Here is a 20,962-nt window from a genome sequence, read left to right as displayed (position 1 = left end):
TACGAGCGAATATTGCAGAAATTTCACAGCTTCTGCAAAAGCCCCAAATTTCGAGGTCCAAGAGTGCACAATTTCAAAGAAATTGGTTCAAACAAGCAAAAATTTCACTTGCATCTGAAAATCCCCAAAATTTTCGAGACCCATGTACTTAATGTCTGCAATTTTTAGATCGGGAATCACTGAAAACTTGTGTCTGGCACCAAATATGGGAAAAGCCCCAAATTTTAAGGAGCAAATTTGCATAGATTCGTGTTCTGTGCTTGCTCCCGCGAACACCTGGAAGAGGGGAAATAAAATGAACTGAAAATTTTTGAATTTTAAAAGGAAATGGGGCCGTTGACCTGCCCATTTGATGGACGTCAATCCATGCAGTCCCCCGCATCACCTATTGGCCCGTCACGCCCGCGATTGTCACCTACCCCTATTGGCCCGTCATGCCTACGCGCTTGATGTCTGGGTCCCGCTGAACCCTGTCAACAATTTACTCGCCCCGTGTGCTAATCATCTGCCCGTCGACAGATCACCAACTGGTCTAATTTATGCAAGTCTGGCTAGTCGATGCTGGTGTCGTTGGTTGCCTATGCGACCTATGTCGGTCGCTTCTCTTCACTTCAGCTCGACCTGATACACTTGTCGAATGATGTCCATTGGTTGGATACTGTATCGTGACCTGTGAGCAATGCTGTAACCAATAGCTCTGATACCAATTTGTTGAGTGGAAACGAAAGCAAAGAGAGGACAGTCACATTAATCGAGGAGCTCAATAGTACTGAAAAGTGTGTGAGAGTGAGTCGACAGATAGGTGTGTACCAGTATGGTACACATAAAGAATAAAAGAATGAATTTATACTTAGGGTACGGTACACTTACATCAGCTAGGGTGAGTTCACGTGTGTGAAGTAATATATACACGGGAGAGCGTAAAGGGCCTTTACACCCAACACCATACACTTGGGAGTGCATTGTTGATAGTGGTGCCTCACGGCGGCACATGACTTCTTCTTCAGCAAGTGTTGCTCATTTATAGCCTTCGCATAGCCAGATTCTCATTGGTGATAGTTCTTCTATCCCACTTCAGGGATAGGGTAACATACATCTTATTCCAAATGGGCAAGGTGGTGCCCATACATCCGAGGTGCTTTATGTGCCGGTCTTGGGATACCATCTACTTTCGGTGCACAAGATTTGTGCCCCCAGCTTCTTGGTCAAGTTTGATGTGGATTCTTTTCAAATTCTTGATCGTGGATCGAGACAGTTCCTTGCTTTAGGTTATGAGGAGAATGGCATCTATAAGTTGCGATCTTCTTCTCCCATGACTTCTCTTCTCCTTACTTCTTAAACACAGTCCGAGCTTTGGAATGCTCTGTTTGGCCACCTCAACTATGATTACTTGCGGAAGGCGTCTAAGGGACAGCTTCGAGGTTTGCCCGATATTGTGGTGAGCCAACAACCTTGTGTATCCTACATCCGTGGAAAGTAAACTCATGATGCTATTCCTAGCAAGGCTTCGAGGCAGTCTTCAACACCCTTGGAGCTTGTTTCTACTGATCTTTGTGGACCGATGAGGACAAAGTCCCTTAGAGGGAGCTTGTATTTCATGCTAATTGTAGATGATTACAACAAGATGACATGGGCTTATTTCTTGAAGCTGAAGTCCAAGGCTTTCTCCAACTTTATGGATTGATTACTCTTTGAGGAGAACTGATCGGGCCAGAAATTGAAGACCTTATGATCGAATATGAGCGGAGAATTAGTTTCTAATGACCTTGCTCGTTTTTGTGCAAATCATGGTATCCACCAGGAGTTTGCCAACACAAACACCTCTCACGAGAATGGAATATTGGAGCGGAAAAATTGCAGTGTGATCGAGATGGCCCATACCATGATGAAGCATTGACAGACACCTCAGTGTCTATGGGCTGAGGTTGTGGCTAGTATAGTCCACATTCTTAATCGATCTTCTACTTCCATTATTGGTATAACCCCTTATGAGGCGTATTTTGGGTCTAAGCCTGATATTTCTTGTTTCAAGGTTTTCGGGTGTGCCACCTATGTTCACATCCCGAAAACACAACGTGACAAATTTGAAGAGGCTTCCGAAAGACTAAGTGTTTGTGGGCTACAGCTTGCAATCTCAAGGTTACCAATTGTATGATCCCCTTACGCTGGATGTCTATACGAGCCGTTTGGTTCATGGAAGTTCTAGCCTCAGAGGGGGGTGAGGAACGCCCTGTTCTTGGAGATCTCGATGACAGCTGGATGTCAGCAACTGTCCCTCTAGAGCCTGTGCCTCTTGAGGATTCTTCTTCGGATGAGAAGCTTAGTTCTCAGCCACCGACTCATCGATTGAGCCCTAGCAGTTAGTCGACCTTTCAAAAACCTCAACAAATGGCGAGCAATGAGAAGAGATCCAGCCTCCTCATTGGGCATCTGACACTCTTCGTGATATAGGGTGTCACAGGGATGTGAAATTTTGAGATGCTTTAATCTTGCTAGTAACATTTGATTAAGTTATTAATCAAATGTGCAAGGTTGTTTAGCACATGTGATGCACATGGCAGTTATTCCATGGGAACGGGCCAAGGACCCCGAGGATGCAGTGGGTGTTAAAGGCAAAAGTTGTGTTAAGTTATGCCAACTGGGTTTTGGTGGTCAGTTGGTGCCAGGTTAGACTCTAGGACAATTGTTTGGCCATTAAGCATCAGTGGTAACACTAGGGACTAGCATTAATTTAATGCTAGTCTAAGGGTCAACAAAGGTTGGGAACCACTCCAAGTTGCAAATGGCCTAGCCAATTTCATTACAGATGGGCATATTTAATTTTGGGCAAGGTTAAAAGGGTTGAAATTAATTTTCAGAATTAACTAATTCTGAAAAATTAATTTAATGGCTGAAAATGCATTAGGAAGGCTGCCACTTGGCAAAACTTTCCCATGCGACTAGGGAGAAGGTTATTGGAGGGTGGTGGAAGCTGAATTGCAACCATTCTGAGCTTCGTGGAGGGAGAGGAGGTGATCAGATTTGGCTTTGAGAGGCGACGATGACTGATCGCGCGCCACGACAGGACAGGGGACAGCAGGTTTTCTCTTCCCCCTCAAGAGAGGCGGCAGTAGGAGAGAAGGGCTCGCCAGTTGAGCTGGTGTTTTACCCCCTTTTTGAAGCTGTTGGTGCCATCAAATTTGTCATCAGAGCTACGAATCAAAAGATACATTTCAGCTGATTTTCTCTCTTTCTACAGCATTCTCTCATCTCCTCCAATCTATGCTCAAGCATTCTCAGTAATTCTCAACCATTGGTAGCAAAGTACAGCCAAATTTGGTGGACAGCAGAGAGTTTACTGCTGTAAACCCTAAATTACAGCAGTAATTAGGATTTAGCAGCCACCTTGGGACCCGTGCTATCAGTCAAAGGCATTGTACACTGAAATCAGCTCTAGAAATTCGTGGAATTGTGAGGATTTCAGATGCCAGTCAGTCTATTGTGAATTTAGGGCAGCATTTGACCAGTTGGGGTTCCATTAGAGCAAGTCCTGGGTGAAAATCAAGGGGCAATTTGCCCGAATGTTTTGCTGATTATTGGAACAGCAAGGGGCTTTTGAATCAGCCAAGGAGATCGTGAAATCTCGGCTTGTAATTTATCCATCAGTAATTGAAATTAAAGAAATACCAGAAGGGGCGCCAATTTTGGGGCCAACAGGGTGTCCACTATCCAAGTTTATAAAGGTAAAGTGAGCATTTCAGTTTATGTTCATTTGCTAATTGCTGTAATTAAGTGCTTAATCAGGTTAAACCATCCTATCCAATAAGAAATGTTGGTTTCATGGTTCCATTGCCGGGATAATCACTCAATCTCTTGATTTGGTGAGCCCGAGGCACCTGATTGCAAGCCAAAGCTTTGTGCTAGTGCTGATTTTTGTGCTCAGCGGAGAAATTACAGCAACATATCTTCATACAGTGAGATGGAATCAAGCAGTGATGATGCCTCTCAGTATGGACATTCTTATGGGAATGAAGGAAATGCATACCTAATCTTGGACAAGGCTCTCATGATGGACAACAAGCTGAAAATGTTGCTGTTGGGCAAGATACAGGGCCTTCGAGCCGTCATGAGGTAGATGACCAACAAAGTGAAGAGGAATTTGATAATCAGTTGAAGAATCGGATGAGGACAGCAGCAAATCTCTTTGCTGAATTGGCAAAGGATCCTCAATTCACCCGATTTTTGAATGCTCCGAAGAATGACAACAAGGGCAAGAAGAAGAAGTCAACTTCTACACCTTCGAGACAACAAGATGCACCAAAGGTAGTGCCAAATCCTTCACTTGAAGCTCCTAAAGAGGCCAATGAAGCTAAACAGTTGGTACCTATGGGGCAAGGAATGCAAATGCAAGGCCATTATGGAAGTGCCAATCCAATGGATTTTGGACAGCCGGGCATGTATGCTATGATGGGGAAGCCAAGATACTTTGGTGGTAGCACAATTTTTCATGCAATGGTTGGCCAAGGGCCGCATACGGGAATGCATGGCACAAATCCCTATGGTATGCAACAGCCAATGCATGGTGTGCAAGGCCCATTGTTTTCGGATATGGCTGAAAATGTGCAAAACCCTATGTATGGTAGCATTGGCTTGATGCCTAGGGCACAAAGTGGAATGTTTGGCAATGCATCTGCACCCCAGAATGCTTATGGGGCTCAAGGAATGACTGATGGTCATCCAAATGCTTCATTTGGGCTTGGTCATGATGTAAATACAGCAAATGCACCCTTTTTGCAGCAGCCAGTGTATGACAACTTAACTCCCAAAGGGGAAGCAAAAGACTATGATGAGGATGGAAAAGCAGTGAAGTTTGAGTCCTTCAATGGTGCATAAGATAGGCTGAAAGCTTTGACCTTCATTCAGCAATTAGATGCAGCCTATTCAGGGGAAAACTTCACCGAATCCTCTAAGATTCGAAAGGCAGCCACTTTCTTGAAGGGGAATGCATTGCAGTGGTGGTCCACACTCTTAATGCAAGGTAGAGCACCGTCAACATGGGTACAATTCAAGCAAATGTTTGCATCGAATTGGTTGACTAGTACCTTTGAGGTGGACATCATGACAGCTTGGAACAAGCTTGATGCAAAGGAATTAAAGAATTTAGAGCAATACAATAAGAAGTTTTGGGATGCACTGCTGCCCGTCACTTCTTGTCATGCCGTACCCCTTCATAAGCAAGTGGAAAAATATGTATGTGGGCTGCCCAAAGGAATCAGGGATTTTTGCATAAAATCCACCATGTCTAGCATGTCTCAACTCATAGAGACTGCTGCTACAGCCGATGCTTTGCTGTGTGGAAAGGATTCAGGCTTCCAAGAGAGCGGAGAAAAGCCGAATAAAAAGTTGTTTAAGGCTGAGAAAAGGGGCATATCTGAAAACCAGCCTGAAAAGAGGCCAAACAGCAAAGAAAGGGCTCGAAAACATTGGCACAACGTAGGGAATTGATGGCTGCAAATAAATGCTTTATTTATGAACAGGAGGGTCATATTGCAAAGAACTATCCCAATAGGCAGCAAGCTGCAAAATCAGAAAATCAAGGAGATCCTAAGGATAAAAGGCCCAAAACATCAGTGGGATTGGTGCCCGAAGTTATTAGTAATAGCCCAATGATGATGCTATTGAGTTGTGCAAAGCATGGGGCAAAATTAGAGATCAGCATGCATTGATCTTCTTTGATAATGGTGCACGAGCCAACTTCATCTCTACTGACATGGCAGCCCGTCTAGGCTTCAAAGAGGATGAGATGGGAGCCATAGGGGAAGTTAGAATGGCATGTAAGGGTCATGCAGAACCTATCACACCACTCATTGAAAAGCTTCGGTTGCACATACAGGGATATTTGGACAACGAAAAGTTTTACATTGCTCCACTTGAGGGTTATGATGTGTTGCTTGGTATGCCATGGTGCCACCGTATGCATGCAGTCATTGATTCATATGCAAAAGAGATCACTATTCAACAAAAGGGAAAGACACTCACACTTGATGTAAAATTGAAAGGGGAATATGTCCCTGTTGTATTTGCAGCTACTATTTCTAAAGTAATGAGAAATCATCTTTCAGCGTATTTAGTTTTTGCTAAGGGTAAGGATGATAGTGAGAATGTTGGGAATATGTCTAAATTAGAGAAGGATCACATGTCATTTCTAAAAATGTATGCTGATTGCTTCTCTTAGTCACTTCCAGGGCAGCTACAACCTGAAAGACCCGAAGATCATGGCATAGACCTTATCCCTAGAAGTGGCCCTCCTAATAAACCACCCTATAGAGTCAGTGCAGCCCAACAGGAGGAGATTATGAGTCAGCTAAATGAGTTGTTAGAAAAAGAGCTGATTCAGCCCAGCTCATCTCCTTTCTATTCTCCAATCCTTTTGGTGCAGAAAAAGGATGGTTCATGGCGTATGTGCATTGACTATCGTGCTCTGAATAAGATCACGATAAAGAACCGCTTTCCGATCCCTCGGATCGATGATGTTATGGATAGATTGCATGGGGCAACAATATTTAGCCGTATAGATTTGAAAAGTGGGTATCATCAGATACGCATTAGACCGGAGGATGTGCCTAAGACAGCTTTCAGGACATCTTTTGGGTTATATGAATTTCTTGTCATACCTTTTGGACTTACGAATGCTCCTGCCACTTTTAATCAGATGATGGATCGCATCTTTCGGCCACATAGAGCATTTATGGGTACTTTCTTTGATGACATGATTGTCTATTCAAAGAATGAAACGGAGCATAAAAAGCACTTGGACATTGTTTTCAATGAGCTACATAAGCATAGGCTGGTTATCAATGACAAGAAGAGTGAATTCTTTTTACATGAAATCCACTTCTTGGGACATATTGTATCAGCTGATGGTATTCGTATAGACCCTGCTAAGGTTGAAGCAATACGTTCATGACCAGTTTTGAAAAATGTTCATGAGATCCGCAACTTCTTGGATTTATGTTCTTACTATAGGAAGTATGTACGCGGATTTGCTGAAATTGCATCTCCATTGCATGCTATGCAAAAGAAAGATGTGGCATTTAGATAGATAGCAATGGAAATTTCAGCATTTGAAAAGTTGAAGGAAAAGATGACTTCAGATTCTATGCTTGTGTTGCCTGATCTAAGGAAGTCATTTGTGGTTCAGTGTGATGCATATGGTAATAGCATTGGGGCTGTCCTTATGCAAGATGGCCGAGTTGTGGCTTATGAGAGCCGAATTCTCCAAGGTGCAGAGAGGAATTTACAAGTTTATGAGAAAGAGCTCTTGGCTGTAATTCATGCACTGTCTACGTGGAAACATTATTTGTTGGGGGCTAATTTTACAGTGCAGACAGACCATCAGACTTTGAGGTACTTTCTGACGCAAACAAAGTTGTTAAGAGAAGCATATGAGATGGGCAAATTTTCTCTCTATGTTTCATTTTCAGATTGTACACATTGATGGTAAAAAGAATGTTGTGGTTGATGCACTGTCACGTAAGCCACAAGTTTCAGTCGTCACTATGGTTTATCACACTGAGTTGGATACCATGAAAGAGCAATATGCTACTGATTCGGACTTTGCTAATGTTTATGATCAGCTTTGCAATGGCCAAAGGCATGAGCATTTTATGCTAAGAGATGGATTTTCGTTGATGCATGGACAACTATATGTCACAAAGCAGTTGAGGCCTAGAGTGATCATTGAAAGTCATGCTCCTCCGTATGCACAACACAGAGGTATTGATGCCACAGTCAAGGCAGTGGAGCATTTCTTTTATTGGCCAGCTTTGAGGCATGATGTAGAGCGGTATGTTAGGGCATGCATCATATATCAGAAGGTAAAGCATGATAGGCAAAAGATGCCGGGCTTGTTGCAGCCCTTACCTATTCCAAATAGGCCTTGGCAGCAAAGCATTGCTATGGACTTTATCTTTGAGCTTCCTAGGACATCTATAGAAAATTATGGGATATTGACTATTATTTGTAGGTTTAGCAAACAAGCCCATTTCATTCCAGTGAGGAAGAAGATAAAGGCTAATCATATGGCACGATTATTTATGCAGCACATTTTCAAGTATCATGGTATGCCTAAGTCGATCATCAGTGATTGAGACCCTCGGATGACCAGTCTATTCTGGAAGGGGTTGTTTGAGAATATGGATACCACGCTAAAATTCTCATCATCCTTCCATCCGCAGACAGATAGTCAGCCTGAGGAAGCAAATTTCACAGTGCTGGATCTTTTGAGGTGCTATGTTTTAGACCACAAGACATAGTGGAAGCAGTATTTGCCATTGGTTGAGTTTACATACAATAATACGGTGCATAGTTTCACTGGCAAGGCTCCATTTGAGGTGGTTGAGAGTGGCAAGAAGGTTCCACCTATTTTGCACACTAAGGATAAGATCTTTGAGGCTGATCGCTTTGTGGAAAGCTTGGATGCAGCCTATGCAAAGATAAAGTATGCACTTCAGAGATCACAGGACAAGCAAAAGCGGGCAACTGATCGCCATAGACGTGCTTTGCAGTTTTATGTATTGCTACGTTTCGAAAGATGAAGGGAAGAGAGAGGTTGTATCCGAAGTTAAGCATGAGATACTATGGGCCCTTTCAAGTGTTGGAAAAGATCAGCGATGTTGCATATCGGCTGAAATTACCTCCACACTGGCGGATACACAATGCCTTTCATGTCAGTTTGTTGAGACCTTTTCGTGGTGATGTGCCAGAAGATGTATCTGCTGAAATTCAGCCAAAGGTTGAGGAACTAGATGAGATCTTGGTACCCGAGCAAATTTTGGCACATAAGGAAAGGAAGGTCGGAGGTAAAGTTTCCAGAAGATATTTGGTGAAGCTTCAAAACTATTCACCAATGGATACAAAATGGAAGGAAGAGGATGACTTGGCAGACAATCCTCAATTGTTGCAACTTTATCTCGATGCCTTTCAGTTAGAGCCGACTTTGGATCGGGCTTACTCAGGTTCAGCAGAGCGGGGGCCGGAGCATTGCCTGATGCTCAAGGGGGAGGTAGTACTTCCAATCCACCGGTTTTGGACAGCTCTCGTATGTAGAGGATCTCGGATGTATTCAGCATGCATCCAAGGTATTGTGCTGAATATATGTCTGCCATGAGGTCACTACTTGATGTACTAGTCACTGTGAGATACATGTATATGAGTATGGTTGTCACCATGGCTCTAAGACTATACTTATGCATGAGTTTTTGGACCAATTTGGCATGAGTTTTTGCCTCAGTTTTGAGATCAATTTCTGATTAGTTTCAGCTCACTTTTTGATCAGTTTGAGAACCGTTTATGATCACTTTGGGATCAATTTTGCATCAGCTTTTGCATCAGTTTCTGATCAGTTTTTTTTACCATCAACTTGTGATCAGTTTGGAGTCACATTTGCAGCCATTTGTGATCAGTTCTCATATCAGTCCGTGATCAGTTTATGATTAGGTCATGCTTAGTTTTTAATGGTTTACAACTGATTTCATGGACAGCCGCATGTAAACGAATGTCATTGACAGTTTCAGCCATGGTTTATGCTGAGAATATGCTTTACTGTGGTTTTGAAGTCAAAACGGTTGAGAAACATGAGTTATGGATGCATCCGATGGTTTCTAGCAACAGTTTTAGACTGTTTTTCAGTTTTCTATTATGTTTTGCTGGCTGGAAATTTTCAATAAGTTTTGCGCATATGCAACGGTTCGACAATAGTGGCCAATGTTGTGGTGACTGTCATGCCAAATTGAAATTCCAGTGCAATATACTTTTGTTTTGGCCCAATGCAATGCAATCGAGGACGATTGCAAGGTTTTCAAGGGGGAGGTCTGTCACAGGGACGTGAAATTTTGAGATGCTTTAATCTTGCTAGTAACATTTGATTAAGTTATTAATCAAATGTGCAAGGTTGTTTAGCACGTGATGCACATGGCAGTTATTTCATGGGAACGGGCCAAGGACCCCGAGAATGCAGTGGGTGTTAAAGGCAAAAGTTGTGTTAAGTTATGTCAATTGGGTTTTGGTGGTCTGTTGGTGCCAGGTTGGACCCTAGGACTATTGTTTGGCCATTAAGTGTCAGTGGTGACACTAGGGACTAGCATTAATTAATTAACTAATCCTAGTCTAAGGTCAACAGAGGTTGGAAACCACTCCAAGTTGCAAATGGCCTAGCCAATTTCATTACAGATGGGCATGTTTAATTTTGGGCAAGGTCAAAAGGACTGAAATTAATTTTCAGAATTAACTAATTCTGAAAAATTAATTTAATGGCTGAAAATGCATTAGGAAGGCTACCACTTGGCAAAACTTTCCCATGCAACTAGGGAGAAGGCTATTGGAGGGTGGTGGAAGCTGAATTGCAGCCATTTTGAGCTTGGTGGAGGGAGAGGAGGTAATCAGATTTGGCTCTGAGAGGCGATGACGACTAATCGCGCGCCGTGACAGGACAGGGAGCAGCAGGTTTTCTCTTCCGCCTCAAGAGAGACGGCAGTAGGAGAGGAGGGCTCGCCAGTCGAGCTGGTGTTTTACCCCCTTTTTGAAGCTGTTGGTGCCATCAGATTTATCATCAAAGCTACGAATCAAAAGATACATTTCAGCTGATTTTCTCTCTTTCTACAGCATTCTCTCATCTCCTCCAATCTATGCTCAAGCATTCTCAGTAAATCTCAGCCATTGGTAGCAAAGTACAGCCAAATTTGGTGGACAGCAGAGATTTTACTGCTGTAAGTCCTAAATTTCCTAAATTACAGCAGTAATTAGGGTTTAGCAGCCACCTTGGGACCCGTGCCATCAGTCAAAGGCATTGTACACTGAAATCAGCACCAGAAATTCATGGAATTGTGAGGATTTCAGATGCCAGCCCATCTATTGTGAATTTGGGGTAGCATTTGACCAGTTGGGGTTCCATTAGAGCAAGTCCTGGGTGAAAATCAAGGGGCAATTTGCCCGAATGCTTTGCTGATTATTGGAACAGCAAGGGGCTTTTGAATCAACCAAGGAGATCGTGAAATCTCGGCTTATAATTTATCCATCAGCAATTGAAATTAAGGAAATACCAAAAGGGGCGCCAGTTTTGCGGCCAACAAGGTGTCCACTGTCCAAGTTTATGAAGGTAAAGTGAGCATTTCAGTTTATGTTCATTTGCTAATTGCTGTAATTAAGTGCTTAATCAGGTTAAACCACCCTATCCGAGAAGGAAGGCTGGTTTCATAGGGATTGAGGGTGTCATGAGAACATGTATTTTTTAAGCCTCACTTAACATGTGGATTAATTTTTTAATCACATGATTAAGTAAATGTTGCATATGTGAGGTGCAACTCAGGTTAGAGTAAATTTATGAGCCTGGGACCCGAGAAAATCATGGGATGTCAAAGGCAAAAGTTGCAATAAGTTATATCACATAGGTACTTGATGGTATCTGGTGCCAGTTGTTGGCCAAGGTCATTTATTTGGCAATAAGTGTCAATTGGTGACTCTATAGAAGTGGCATTTAATGATACCTAATGTCAATTTGATGGTGAAAGATGGCACAGAGACACTCGAGAATGGAAGTTGCCTAGCCAATTTAATTATTGGCCAATTAGATTATTTTTCATGGCACCAAAATAATTATTAGATTAACTTTCGGTATTTAAAGATTGAAAAATCTGTATTTAAAGACTGAAAATTAAAATTTAATTATGGATAATGCTGAAAAAACCATTTGAAAAGGCTGTCACTTGTCAAAAATGCCCATGTAAGACTAAAAAACGTCTTTAGAGGCTAGAGAGAGGCATTTATAGTATATTCAACCTGCAAGAGAGCGGGAGGAGATGCTGCTGGTTTGATTTGCAACCATTGGAGGACCTTTTGAGGCAATCAGGGGCAAGAGAAGACTAATCAATAGCACGTGACAGCATTATAGGCTGTAAATGATTGATTTTCTTCGGTTTTTTGCATCTACAAGCTGTGGAGACAAGGCAGTACTAGTAAATGACAGATTTTCTTCAGTTCTTCGATAAGAAAGTCTGAATTTTCTCTCTCCCCAGCATTCTCTCTCATCTCCCAGCCATTTCACAGCCTTGCTCCAAGATCTCAACTTTTGGACCCTTGGAGGCTGAGAAATTGCAAATTTCTCTACTATAAACCCTAATTTACAGCAAAAATGAAAGTTTAGCAGCAGCCTCAGGAAGTGTGCCAGAAATTGAAAGCTCCAAGACTTGGATTTTTCAGGGCTGAAGGTAAATTTCAGCTAAATTCAAGTGGAGGACTAGCCAACCATTGAATTTGGGGCATTTCCATCATCTATGAAGTGGGTGGAGACCAATTAATTACCCAAATCAAAGGGCAAATTAGATTAAAGACTTGATGGTCACTTTGGACAGCAAGGGGAGTTTGGATTGCAAAGGGGATCGGGAGAATCCCATTGGAAATCAACTTTTTCTTCAATAAAGCTAAAGAAATACCGAAAGGGACACCAATTTTGGGGCCAATCGGGTGTGCATTGTCCAAGATCAGTAGGTAAATTGGTATTTTCAGATTTGCATTTATTGTTTGCTACTGTAATTAAGTTGTAATCAAGGATTTACCACTCATCCACAGAAGGAAGGCTGGTTTCATGGTTCCATTTCCGAGATACCATCAAATCCTTTGAATTGGTGGGCCCATGGTAATTGATTGCAACTTGGGGCTATTGCATTATTGCTGAAATTGTTCTCAGCAGTGAATTACAGCAAGCATGTCTCCACATGGTGATACGGGATCAAGTGGAGAGGATGCATCACTCCTTGGTCAATCACGTGGTGAAGGGGAAAATGCAATGATTGATGTTGGGCATGGTTCTCAACATGGACAACATGCTGAAAATATGGGAAATGATCCAAATGTTGGCACTTCAATGCATAAAGAGGCTAATGACCAACAAGGAGCTGAAGAAATTGATGATAGCTTCAAGGATCGAATGTGTACAGCAGCAAATCTTTTTGCTGAATTGGCAAAGGATCCCCAATTTACTCGATTCTTGAATGCCCCAAAGAAGGACAGCAAAGGCAAAGAGAAGAAGATACCTTCTACAGCTTCAAGACAGCCACAAATCAAAGGAAATGCCCAAGCCTTCCTTAGAAGACCCCAAAATGCCTAATAAGCACAAACAATTGGTATCCGTGGGGCAGCAAGTGCAAATGCATGGCCAACTTGGTAGTGCCAATCCATGGGAACATGGGCAACAAGGCAATTATACACATGCAAGCATGGGATAGCAAGGATACTTTAGTGGCGGTACCATTTTTCATGCTATGGTTGGACAGGCACCGCATACGGGAATGTATAGCACAAATCCCTATGGTATACAACAGCCAATGCATGGCTCAGGCTGATAAAATTCCCCACAAACAACCAGGTCCTGTCTCATTATCAATAGCAACATGCGGACTAGGACCACAATTGAAGAAGAGGTCCTCTTCATAAGCAAAGTTTGCTAAGCAATCTGCAAACTGATTCCAAGAACATGGAATTAGTTGAAGAGATACTCTCCCAAATTCATCAAGTAGGGTCATAGCAGTTCAATGATACATGCAACGGATGGGATTCCGGACCGTGTATGTCCCATTTAGTTTATTTAAGATCAATTGGGAATCCCCTTTTACTAACAACCGCTGAATACCACCTTTCTTAGCAATATTCAGTCCCATAATCAAGGCATTATACTCCACCATGTTGTTAGTGAATCCTACCCCAAGATAAACAGCTAATTTCATTGTAACTCTACGTCGGGGATCTCGGATAACTACTCCAACACTCCCTTTTTTATTAGGGCCCCTAGACGCTCCATCAAAGTATAATGTGTACGTCCACCACGAGTTTACAGAGCCAGCCATCAAGAACTCCCCTATTCGTAATTATAATAGTCAAAATTCAACATGATTAGAGGATGAACTGACGACTCCATCCCACCTTCTTCATTAAACTTAACCGGGATGCTTGTTAAAATTTGTAAACAGTGATGGCAGAAAACTTTGATCTCCCACACAAAGGTTCCGTCTTCTTACTCAATCACTTTGTATCCTTTGCTCCACCAAATAAGCTTCCCCTGATGATATCTTTGCTCTAGATATGGGTGCTCCAAATAAGAAATTAACCGCCCCATCAACCAGTTTAAGCGCTCCTGTAAGTCTCAGATCAACCCCAGCATGGATCCGCAATGCATTTATTGCGTTAGCCCACTCAGAAATAATAAGGTTTAATCTTATTAAGATTAATCTTATTTTTAAATTCACTCCTTGTAGATCAGGTAGTAAAGCCATGGACTTATTTTTACCTATCATAACTACCTTGTAAGGGCCATCCCATCTAGATTCCAGCTTTCCTGGAAATAGCTCTCTACGTTCATCATAATACAAAACTAACTGCCTCTTTTTAAAGGTATATTTCTTCGCTTTTAAATCATGCAGCCGCTTCATCCAACACTTAGCTACTTCTTGGTGCAACAGACTCTAGCTCATCCAAGTGTGCCAGAGTTGTAAAACACTCGAATAGAACATCTTCATCACCCAAAGAATGATTGATTACGAATCTTATGGTCGGCAACTCAATTTCTAAGGGCAAGACACACTTCTCCCCATAAACTGATTTGAATGGGGTGTGACCAATGACTCATTTAAACGTTGTGTTATACGCCCACACCGCCACATACAATTTTGTATCCCAATTACATTTCTTTTCAGATATTATTTTTAATAAGATACCCACAAGCTGCTTATTGGTGCTTTCAACTTGCCCATTTGCCTGCGTATTATAGAGAGTCGTCTGGTTATGCTTAATTTGCCAAGCTTCAATCAAGCTTTTAATCACCTTATTTAAAAAGTGAGTTTCACGGTCCGATACTATTTCCTTTGACGCTCTTGCTCCATCTACCATAGCTTTTGTTTAACTCTTGCTTCCCCTTGTGTGCTTCCACTCGGGCTCTACCTCTCAACTTTTCCTCATTCACGATAAGACTTGCCAAGTGGTAAAGACCTTGCACAGCACAACTACATGCTTGGTGGCTTGAGCTTAGCAAGTGGCAGTCATCTCCAGGCAAAGCGAGTGGTTCACAAAAGAGACCATGCTATGATGGTGTATGTTTAGGAACTTGAGAAGAAGTCTTTTTCTTCACAATAGGGAGATGCGGATGAGACAAGCTTGGCATTGTTGTAAGAGTTTGATTCTCTTTTCTTAGATAAGTTACCTTGCGAGTTGCCCCTATCGTAACCGCAAGATTTCAAGGTTGAGTTAGTTCTAGAAGCACAACCTCCCTTGAGGGCACCCTACCAGGTGAATTAACCTTAATTCCTTAAAGCCAGCATTATTTCCTTCGTTGCAGCAATCTTATCTGGTAAAAATCCGGGACATTTTTTTTCCTGAGAACTGAAACTCCTATTAATAACACCTCAGAGAAAATCCCCTTGAGGAAAAGTACAAAGTACAAGGAACTCTGTAAAGAGTAGCGACCTACATCACAAGGGCAAAAACCCAGATTTCAAGCAAACTGTAGAGAACCCCACCATCCTGCTGGGAGGACGAACTTTGCAACAGAAAAATTAAGGTAGATCGCCATGCATTTCATTTATGCACACCTTTAGATCAACATGCATGCATGATTCAAGTTATTCGAGTTTGCTCACAAATCTATACCATATATTGTTGCTTGAACCAGTAAAATCAACGTGCATGCATGATTACTGTTGATATGAGAATCCTTTGATCACGTTCAATTGGCCTAGAAATTGAGCAATCAAGGCATGGCACCAACTCACAGCGAGGTGATCAATCGAAAATTGAGCACCGTCGTCCGGTGAGACTGGGACCAGCTCGGGCTCGGAGCGCAGCGGCTGGCGAGATCGACTGATGCTGGTTGCCTGAATGTCTGCTACTTCAGCTGCCGGGGAGGATGATGAGGACGATGAGTGCTTCCTGCGCAGGCGTCCGGTGCGGAAGGAGGCACCGCTGCAGAGAGAAAGATGGTGGGCGTCTGGGTGGATGAAGGGACGGGAGGAGAGGGGAGAAGAGGATGGACAAGCGGCAGGGACCGTGCAGGAAGATGCAGCTGCCATAGCTGAGATTGTGAGTGTGTGCATGTGTGTGAGAGAGATATAGGCACAGACACAGACGGACAGAGAGAGAGAGAGGGAGAGAGAATCTATTGACGAATAACAAGAAGCACAAAGGCGCCCGGACAAGCGAGCCTGTCATTCCGCCTGCCATGATTGACGTTTCGCGTTTCACGTTGATCCTACGGTGACTATCGTGACGCCAAGTTTGCTCAAAACAAACTAGGCGCTCCGCACCTAGACCGAAGCGCCGGGGCGGGGACGGGTGGTGGACACGTGGCACCCGCCCCCGCATTCTCTTTTTTTCTTGTGGGGGAGGTGGGGGGCTGCTACATGGCACTCGCCCCCCACCTCTCATTAACTAATAGTAAAGATAAAGCACCGAGTCATAGCTAGGTTTGCTCAGAACGACCAAGGCACCAAATCAACTAGAGGGTGGTTACACATCGCCAATCACCCCCACTCCACAGGTTCACACTCTAAAACACCCACATCAATTCTAAAAGTAGTGTATGGTTCATTAGTTCAACAAATCACCTATTGAGCTGTTAGAAAGAATTCAAAACCCATTGAATGCGTACTTTTCTTAGTCGAATGCGATTCTTGTCCTTATGCACCTTGAGCATGGTGATTGCATGATGGAGTGAGGATGTTGCATGTCCATTTCCATCCATGGCCTTTAAAATTCATAATTAATCAGGTTTTGCCATGTGGCATTATGCCCCTTAATTTCTTGGAGTAGCCGAGAGTTTCTTGGCAATGTGTAACCTCTCTAATTTTAACTTTCACAACAATCCACCTAGCCAATGCTTGAAACCTCCAATAGTCTTATTAGTACCCACAAGCCTTTTAGATGGTGGCAAGGATACCCTCTCTCTTACTTTTTGCTTCTTTTGTTTTTTTTCCTCTCCACCCACAAACACTCTCTCTCTCTCTCTCTCTCTCTCTCTCTCTCTCTCTCTCTCTCTCTCTCTCTCTCTCTCTCTCTCTCTCTCTCTCTCTCTCTCTCTCTCTCTCTCTCTCTCTCTCTCTCTCTCTCTCTCTGTGCAAAGACTATGGAGACCATCTTGTGGCTCTAGGAGGTGCACATGGACTAGCCATCCTTAACAACTTGGCTAGATAGCTAATATTAAATGCTCTCACACGTTTTTCACATAAGCATACATCTACATAACCAAGAGGAGGCCCCTCTACAATATTTGTATAGAGGCTTGGAGCGAGCAAAATGGATTGCCTATTAGAAACCTTACCTCTCATCCCATATATATAGTCTTTTACTATCTCCCCACATCCCATTACACTAGTTACAGACCATGCCTTCCTCCATTTCAACATCACCTACAAGTATGACTCATCCCCATCATGGAGATGTTCCTAGCAATTTCCCAAGTAACATTTTACCCAAAAGATGGTGATTGCCTACTCTAACCACCTGTATTGGACCTTTGTAGGAAATGGATCCATACATACCCTTGAAGGAGTTCACAATATAGCTCACTTCCACACTCCATACCTTGGCTACCACTTATTTTTCTCACGTTTACTCTCTTCTCATCCCTTTGATTAAGAATGTCCCACAGAATAGCTAGTATGGTGAGGAATCCTAAGAAACTCGTGCTTGCACCCAGTCGGGGAGCATGCATAATCTCTTGCCACCTAGTGTGGAGAAAGAAGAGGGCCTACTCGACCAAGCTGGAGTATGAGTTTTATCGATTATTCATGGGGTAGGATAGCAAGAGGGTGTGGAAGGCATTTCAAGAGCCTAAGGCCTAGAGCCCATACCCCCATTACTATTGGGGATAAAGGCACATATGCCTAGCCGCCCATATATTAGTTACACTAATAGTACCTGCATTGTATATTAGTTACCCACACACATATACACTGTAGCTGGCGGGCGCCCATCACTGTCACTTCAATCTTTATTCTTTCAGTGACATTTGAATAAAGAGAAGGCTAGTCACACATTGTGATTGTTAGAGTTTCCACATCTTCTCTCTCTCTCTCTCTCTCTCTCTCTCTCTCTCTCTCTCTCTCTCTCTCTCTCTCTCTCTCTCTCTCTCTCTCTCTCTCTCTCCACCATAACTCTTGCTTCCACTCTATGCTTCCACTTCAAGGCTCACTCCCTTCAACTAGTATCAAAGCCATCCTCTCTAAGAGCTCAAGCTGACCCGGCATTGCTTCAACTTGTGGAGAATACCTTTAGTTTACAATTTTCATGGCAACCATGATTGAGCTTAAATTGGTATGTGTTGTTGCTCACTTACTTCCCAACTTGTCAAGGCATGTTTCGGAGCTTCATTGAGCTTCCCCTTAGCTCCCCTTGAGCCCTACTTATATCAGTCCAACTAGTAGAGCTCCCAGGACAGCAGGTGCCATTTGCGCTAACCAGGCTTCTCTTCTTCTTGCTTAAATTTGCTTCATCCTATCTCATCTCCAATTCCAGGCATTGCTCTTGGCTCTAAGAAACCACTTAGTATCGTACATGGCACCTTTGACATAAGTTTGGGCATCAGTTGGAGCTCTTGGGTTCAGCCACCATTAGCTCACAATTTATGATAGTTTGCTATATTATAGTTCTAGACAACCCTTCACTCATTGTCTAGATGTCACTAATGCTTCCCAGGAGGATATCAATTTGATGTCGAATCATTTGGGGATGCTATGTCAATGTATTGGAATGTTGTTGGACTGATTTGAGCACTCATTTTCTCATTTTTGTAGAGGTTTTTTACTATTGTAATAAGCAAGGTTGAATACTATTTTATCATGGATCTTGTATGCATATTGCCATTAGGTGCTTCGCGAGCACTTTGAATGCTATATTAAAGCATACCATTGATCTTACATGCTTGTTTATGCCCTTTATATGCTCTTGAGATGAGATTGGAGCCTTGACTTTTGACATTGGCTATCATTTACCATTATGTATTGTCATTGGATGCTACAGTAAGAGCTTTACAAGTTACTTGGGTTGGATACTGCCGGATATATGCTACTTGGATCTTGGATATATAGATGCCTTCTTCATGATGTTTTGAGCTTTGTTTGCTTGTTTGGCATTTGACTTTTGTTATAGTGGGAACTACTAGGCTTTATGTATTGAGTCATAGTTGACACTTGAATGTTACATTAAGCATTTGGTTATGGAGATGAGCTTAAGGGTCTCATAGTGAGATTGTGGAACTTCGTGACATGTACATACTCTCATCATGCTTTATGTACATAGTTGATGCTTAATGAGTTGATCTGACATTGCTTATGGGCCGGCACCTATCTTTGTCAAGCTGTTGTTGGTGATGTATGCATCTTGGTTGGTTATGTATCAAGCTCCTGTTACATTGCTTAGTCAATTGTGCCTTTGGTTGGTCTCTTTTGTTACATGTGAGACCTACTCTATGCATGATGGTTATGCCTATGTGATATAGCTTAGTTTGACACATTGATCCTTTGACAGTTTTCGGTGCCAATTACATATTCACTCACTCCTAGTTGCAGCCATTCTCTAACAGTTACAATTTGTCTTATATTAGTGATTGCCCCTCTTTGGCATTGATTTCTTACTATTGTACTTCATTTTTAGCATGTTGTAATTGCAATTTACTGCACCGTTTATGTGAGCAATCACCTCCATTTATCAGTCTTTTGCATTGAGTTTGTGGACAACTCATTACTTAGTCAGTACTTCTCGCTTTTCAACTTGATTTAACATTGATTTTGGGACTGATTTGCAGGTTTTTTATATTCACTTTTTTTGCCTTTCTGACTTGTTTGGTTCCATTATGGTTGGTGATTTTGATGATAGTGCTATCTTTAATATTGACAAGTTGGATGGCACCAACTATATCTATTGAAAGGCCCAAATCTGGTAATTTTTAGTGTGAAAAATATAGATTAAGCCTTTGAAATATGAGGGTATTAGGCCCCAACATATTGATGCAGATGGTTAGGTTGAGCTAGTCCAGGATGAGTTATGTAAGTCCACGATCATATTGTGCCTTTCTAAGCAAGTTTTCTATAATGTTGTCTCTGATGGGTAATTTGCATGGGACTTATGGGATAAGATTTGTCATGTCTATGATAAGCAAAGCCTTGCTTCTCAAATGTATTGGTTGAAGAAACTCATGGACCTTCATATGAAGAAGGGTACTTCCATGTCAACCCACTTAAATGAGTTTCATTTCATTCTCAGCCATTTTTCTTTGCAGGGGATTGAATTGAAGGGTAATCTTCCTCCCTTGTTTCTCTTAGTTACATTGCCTAAATCATGGGATACATTTCATACTGCTATATGTGTAAACATGACCACTAAAGGGCTAAAGTTGCAGGATGTAGAGGGTGTGCTCTTGAATGAAGAGGTTAACAGAAAGAGTGTCGATGCTTCTTGCACTTCTCATGCTTTGACAATTAGAGGCCATAATAGTGGAAGCGATAATGACCATCGTGGGAGAGACACTCATCAGTCTTGTTCTCAGTCATGTGGGTAGTCTTGCAGTAAGTCCCATGGCCATAAGTCCTCATTGACTTGTCATTACTGTGGGAAAGCATGACATATTTAGCCATAGTGCTATAAAATATGTGAGGATATGCACAAGAAAAAGGCCAAGGGTAAAGTAAGGACAAAATTGATGATCGCAGCATTGTCCCTAGCAAGTCCAGCATAAGATTGAAGAGATTAATATCGACTAATTTTAATAATGATTTCATACTTCTAGCTTCTTCTCTTGATACTTCACATCTAACTAATGCTTTGTTAGGGTATACTCAGCGTTGACTAATAGATTCAAGGGCTTCCTTTCATGTGAATCCTCATAGAGAGTGGTTTCACTCCTATTGCAGTTTGACTGGATTTGTCCGTTTGGGTAATGACCTGG

At 42.3% G+C, this 20,962-nt stretch overlaps 1 protein-coding gene across 3 annotated transcripts in view; it reads right to left on the bottom strand.

The window, feature by feature from the left end:
- Window positions 1–16,188, bottom strand: part of LOC148012462 (pyruvate kinase isozyme G, chloroplastic-like) — an 89,763-nt gene extending 73,575 nt beyond the window's left edge. For all 3 annotated transcript variants that reach the window (XM_087668890.1, XM_087668889.1, XM_087668891.1), the window contains exon 1: window positions 15,795–16,188. In XM_087668890.1, coding sequence (XP_087525016.1) covers window positions 15,795–16,115 — 321 coding nt within the window. In that variant the 5' untranslated portion in view covers window positions 16,116–16,188. The remainder of the gene's footprint in view (window positions 1–15,794) is intronic.
- Between the last annotated feature and the right edge of the window lie 4,774 nt (window positions 16,189–20,962).

The sequence above is a fragment of the Lygodium microphyllum genome, chromosome 27 (assembly GCF_053477565.2).
Source record: "Lygodium microphyllum isolate KBCC chromosome 27, Lygodium_microphyllum_v1.1.10, whole genome shotgun sequence".
Lineage (NCBI taxonomy): Eukaryota > Viridiplantae > Streptophyta > Polypodiopsida > Schizaeales > Lygodiaceae > Lygodium > Lygodium microphyllum.
The sequence above is the reverse complement of the archived record's forward strand: the minus strand, read 5'-3'. Positions and strand labels throughout refer to the sequence as shown.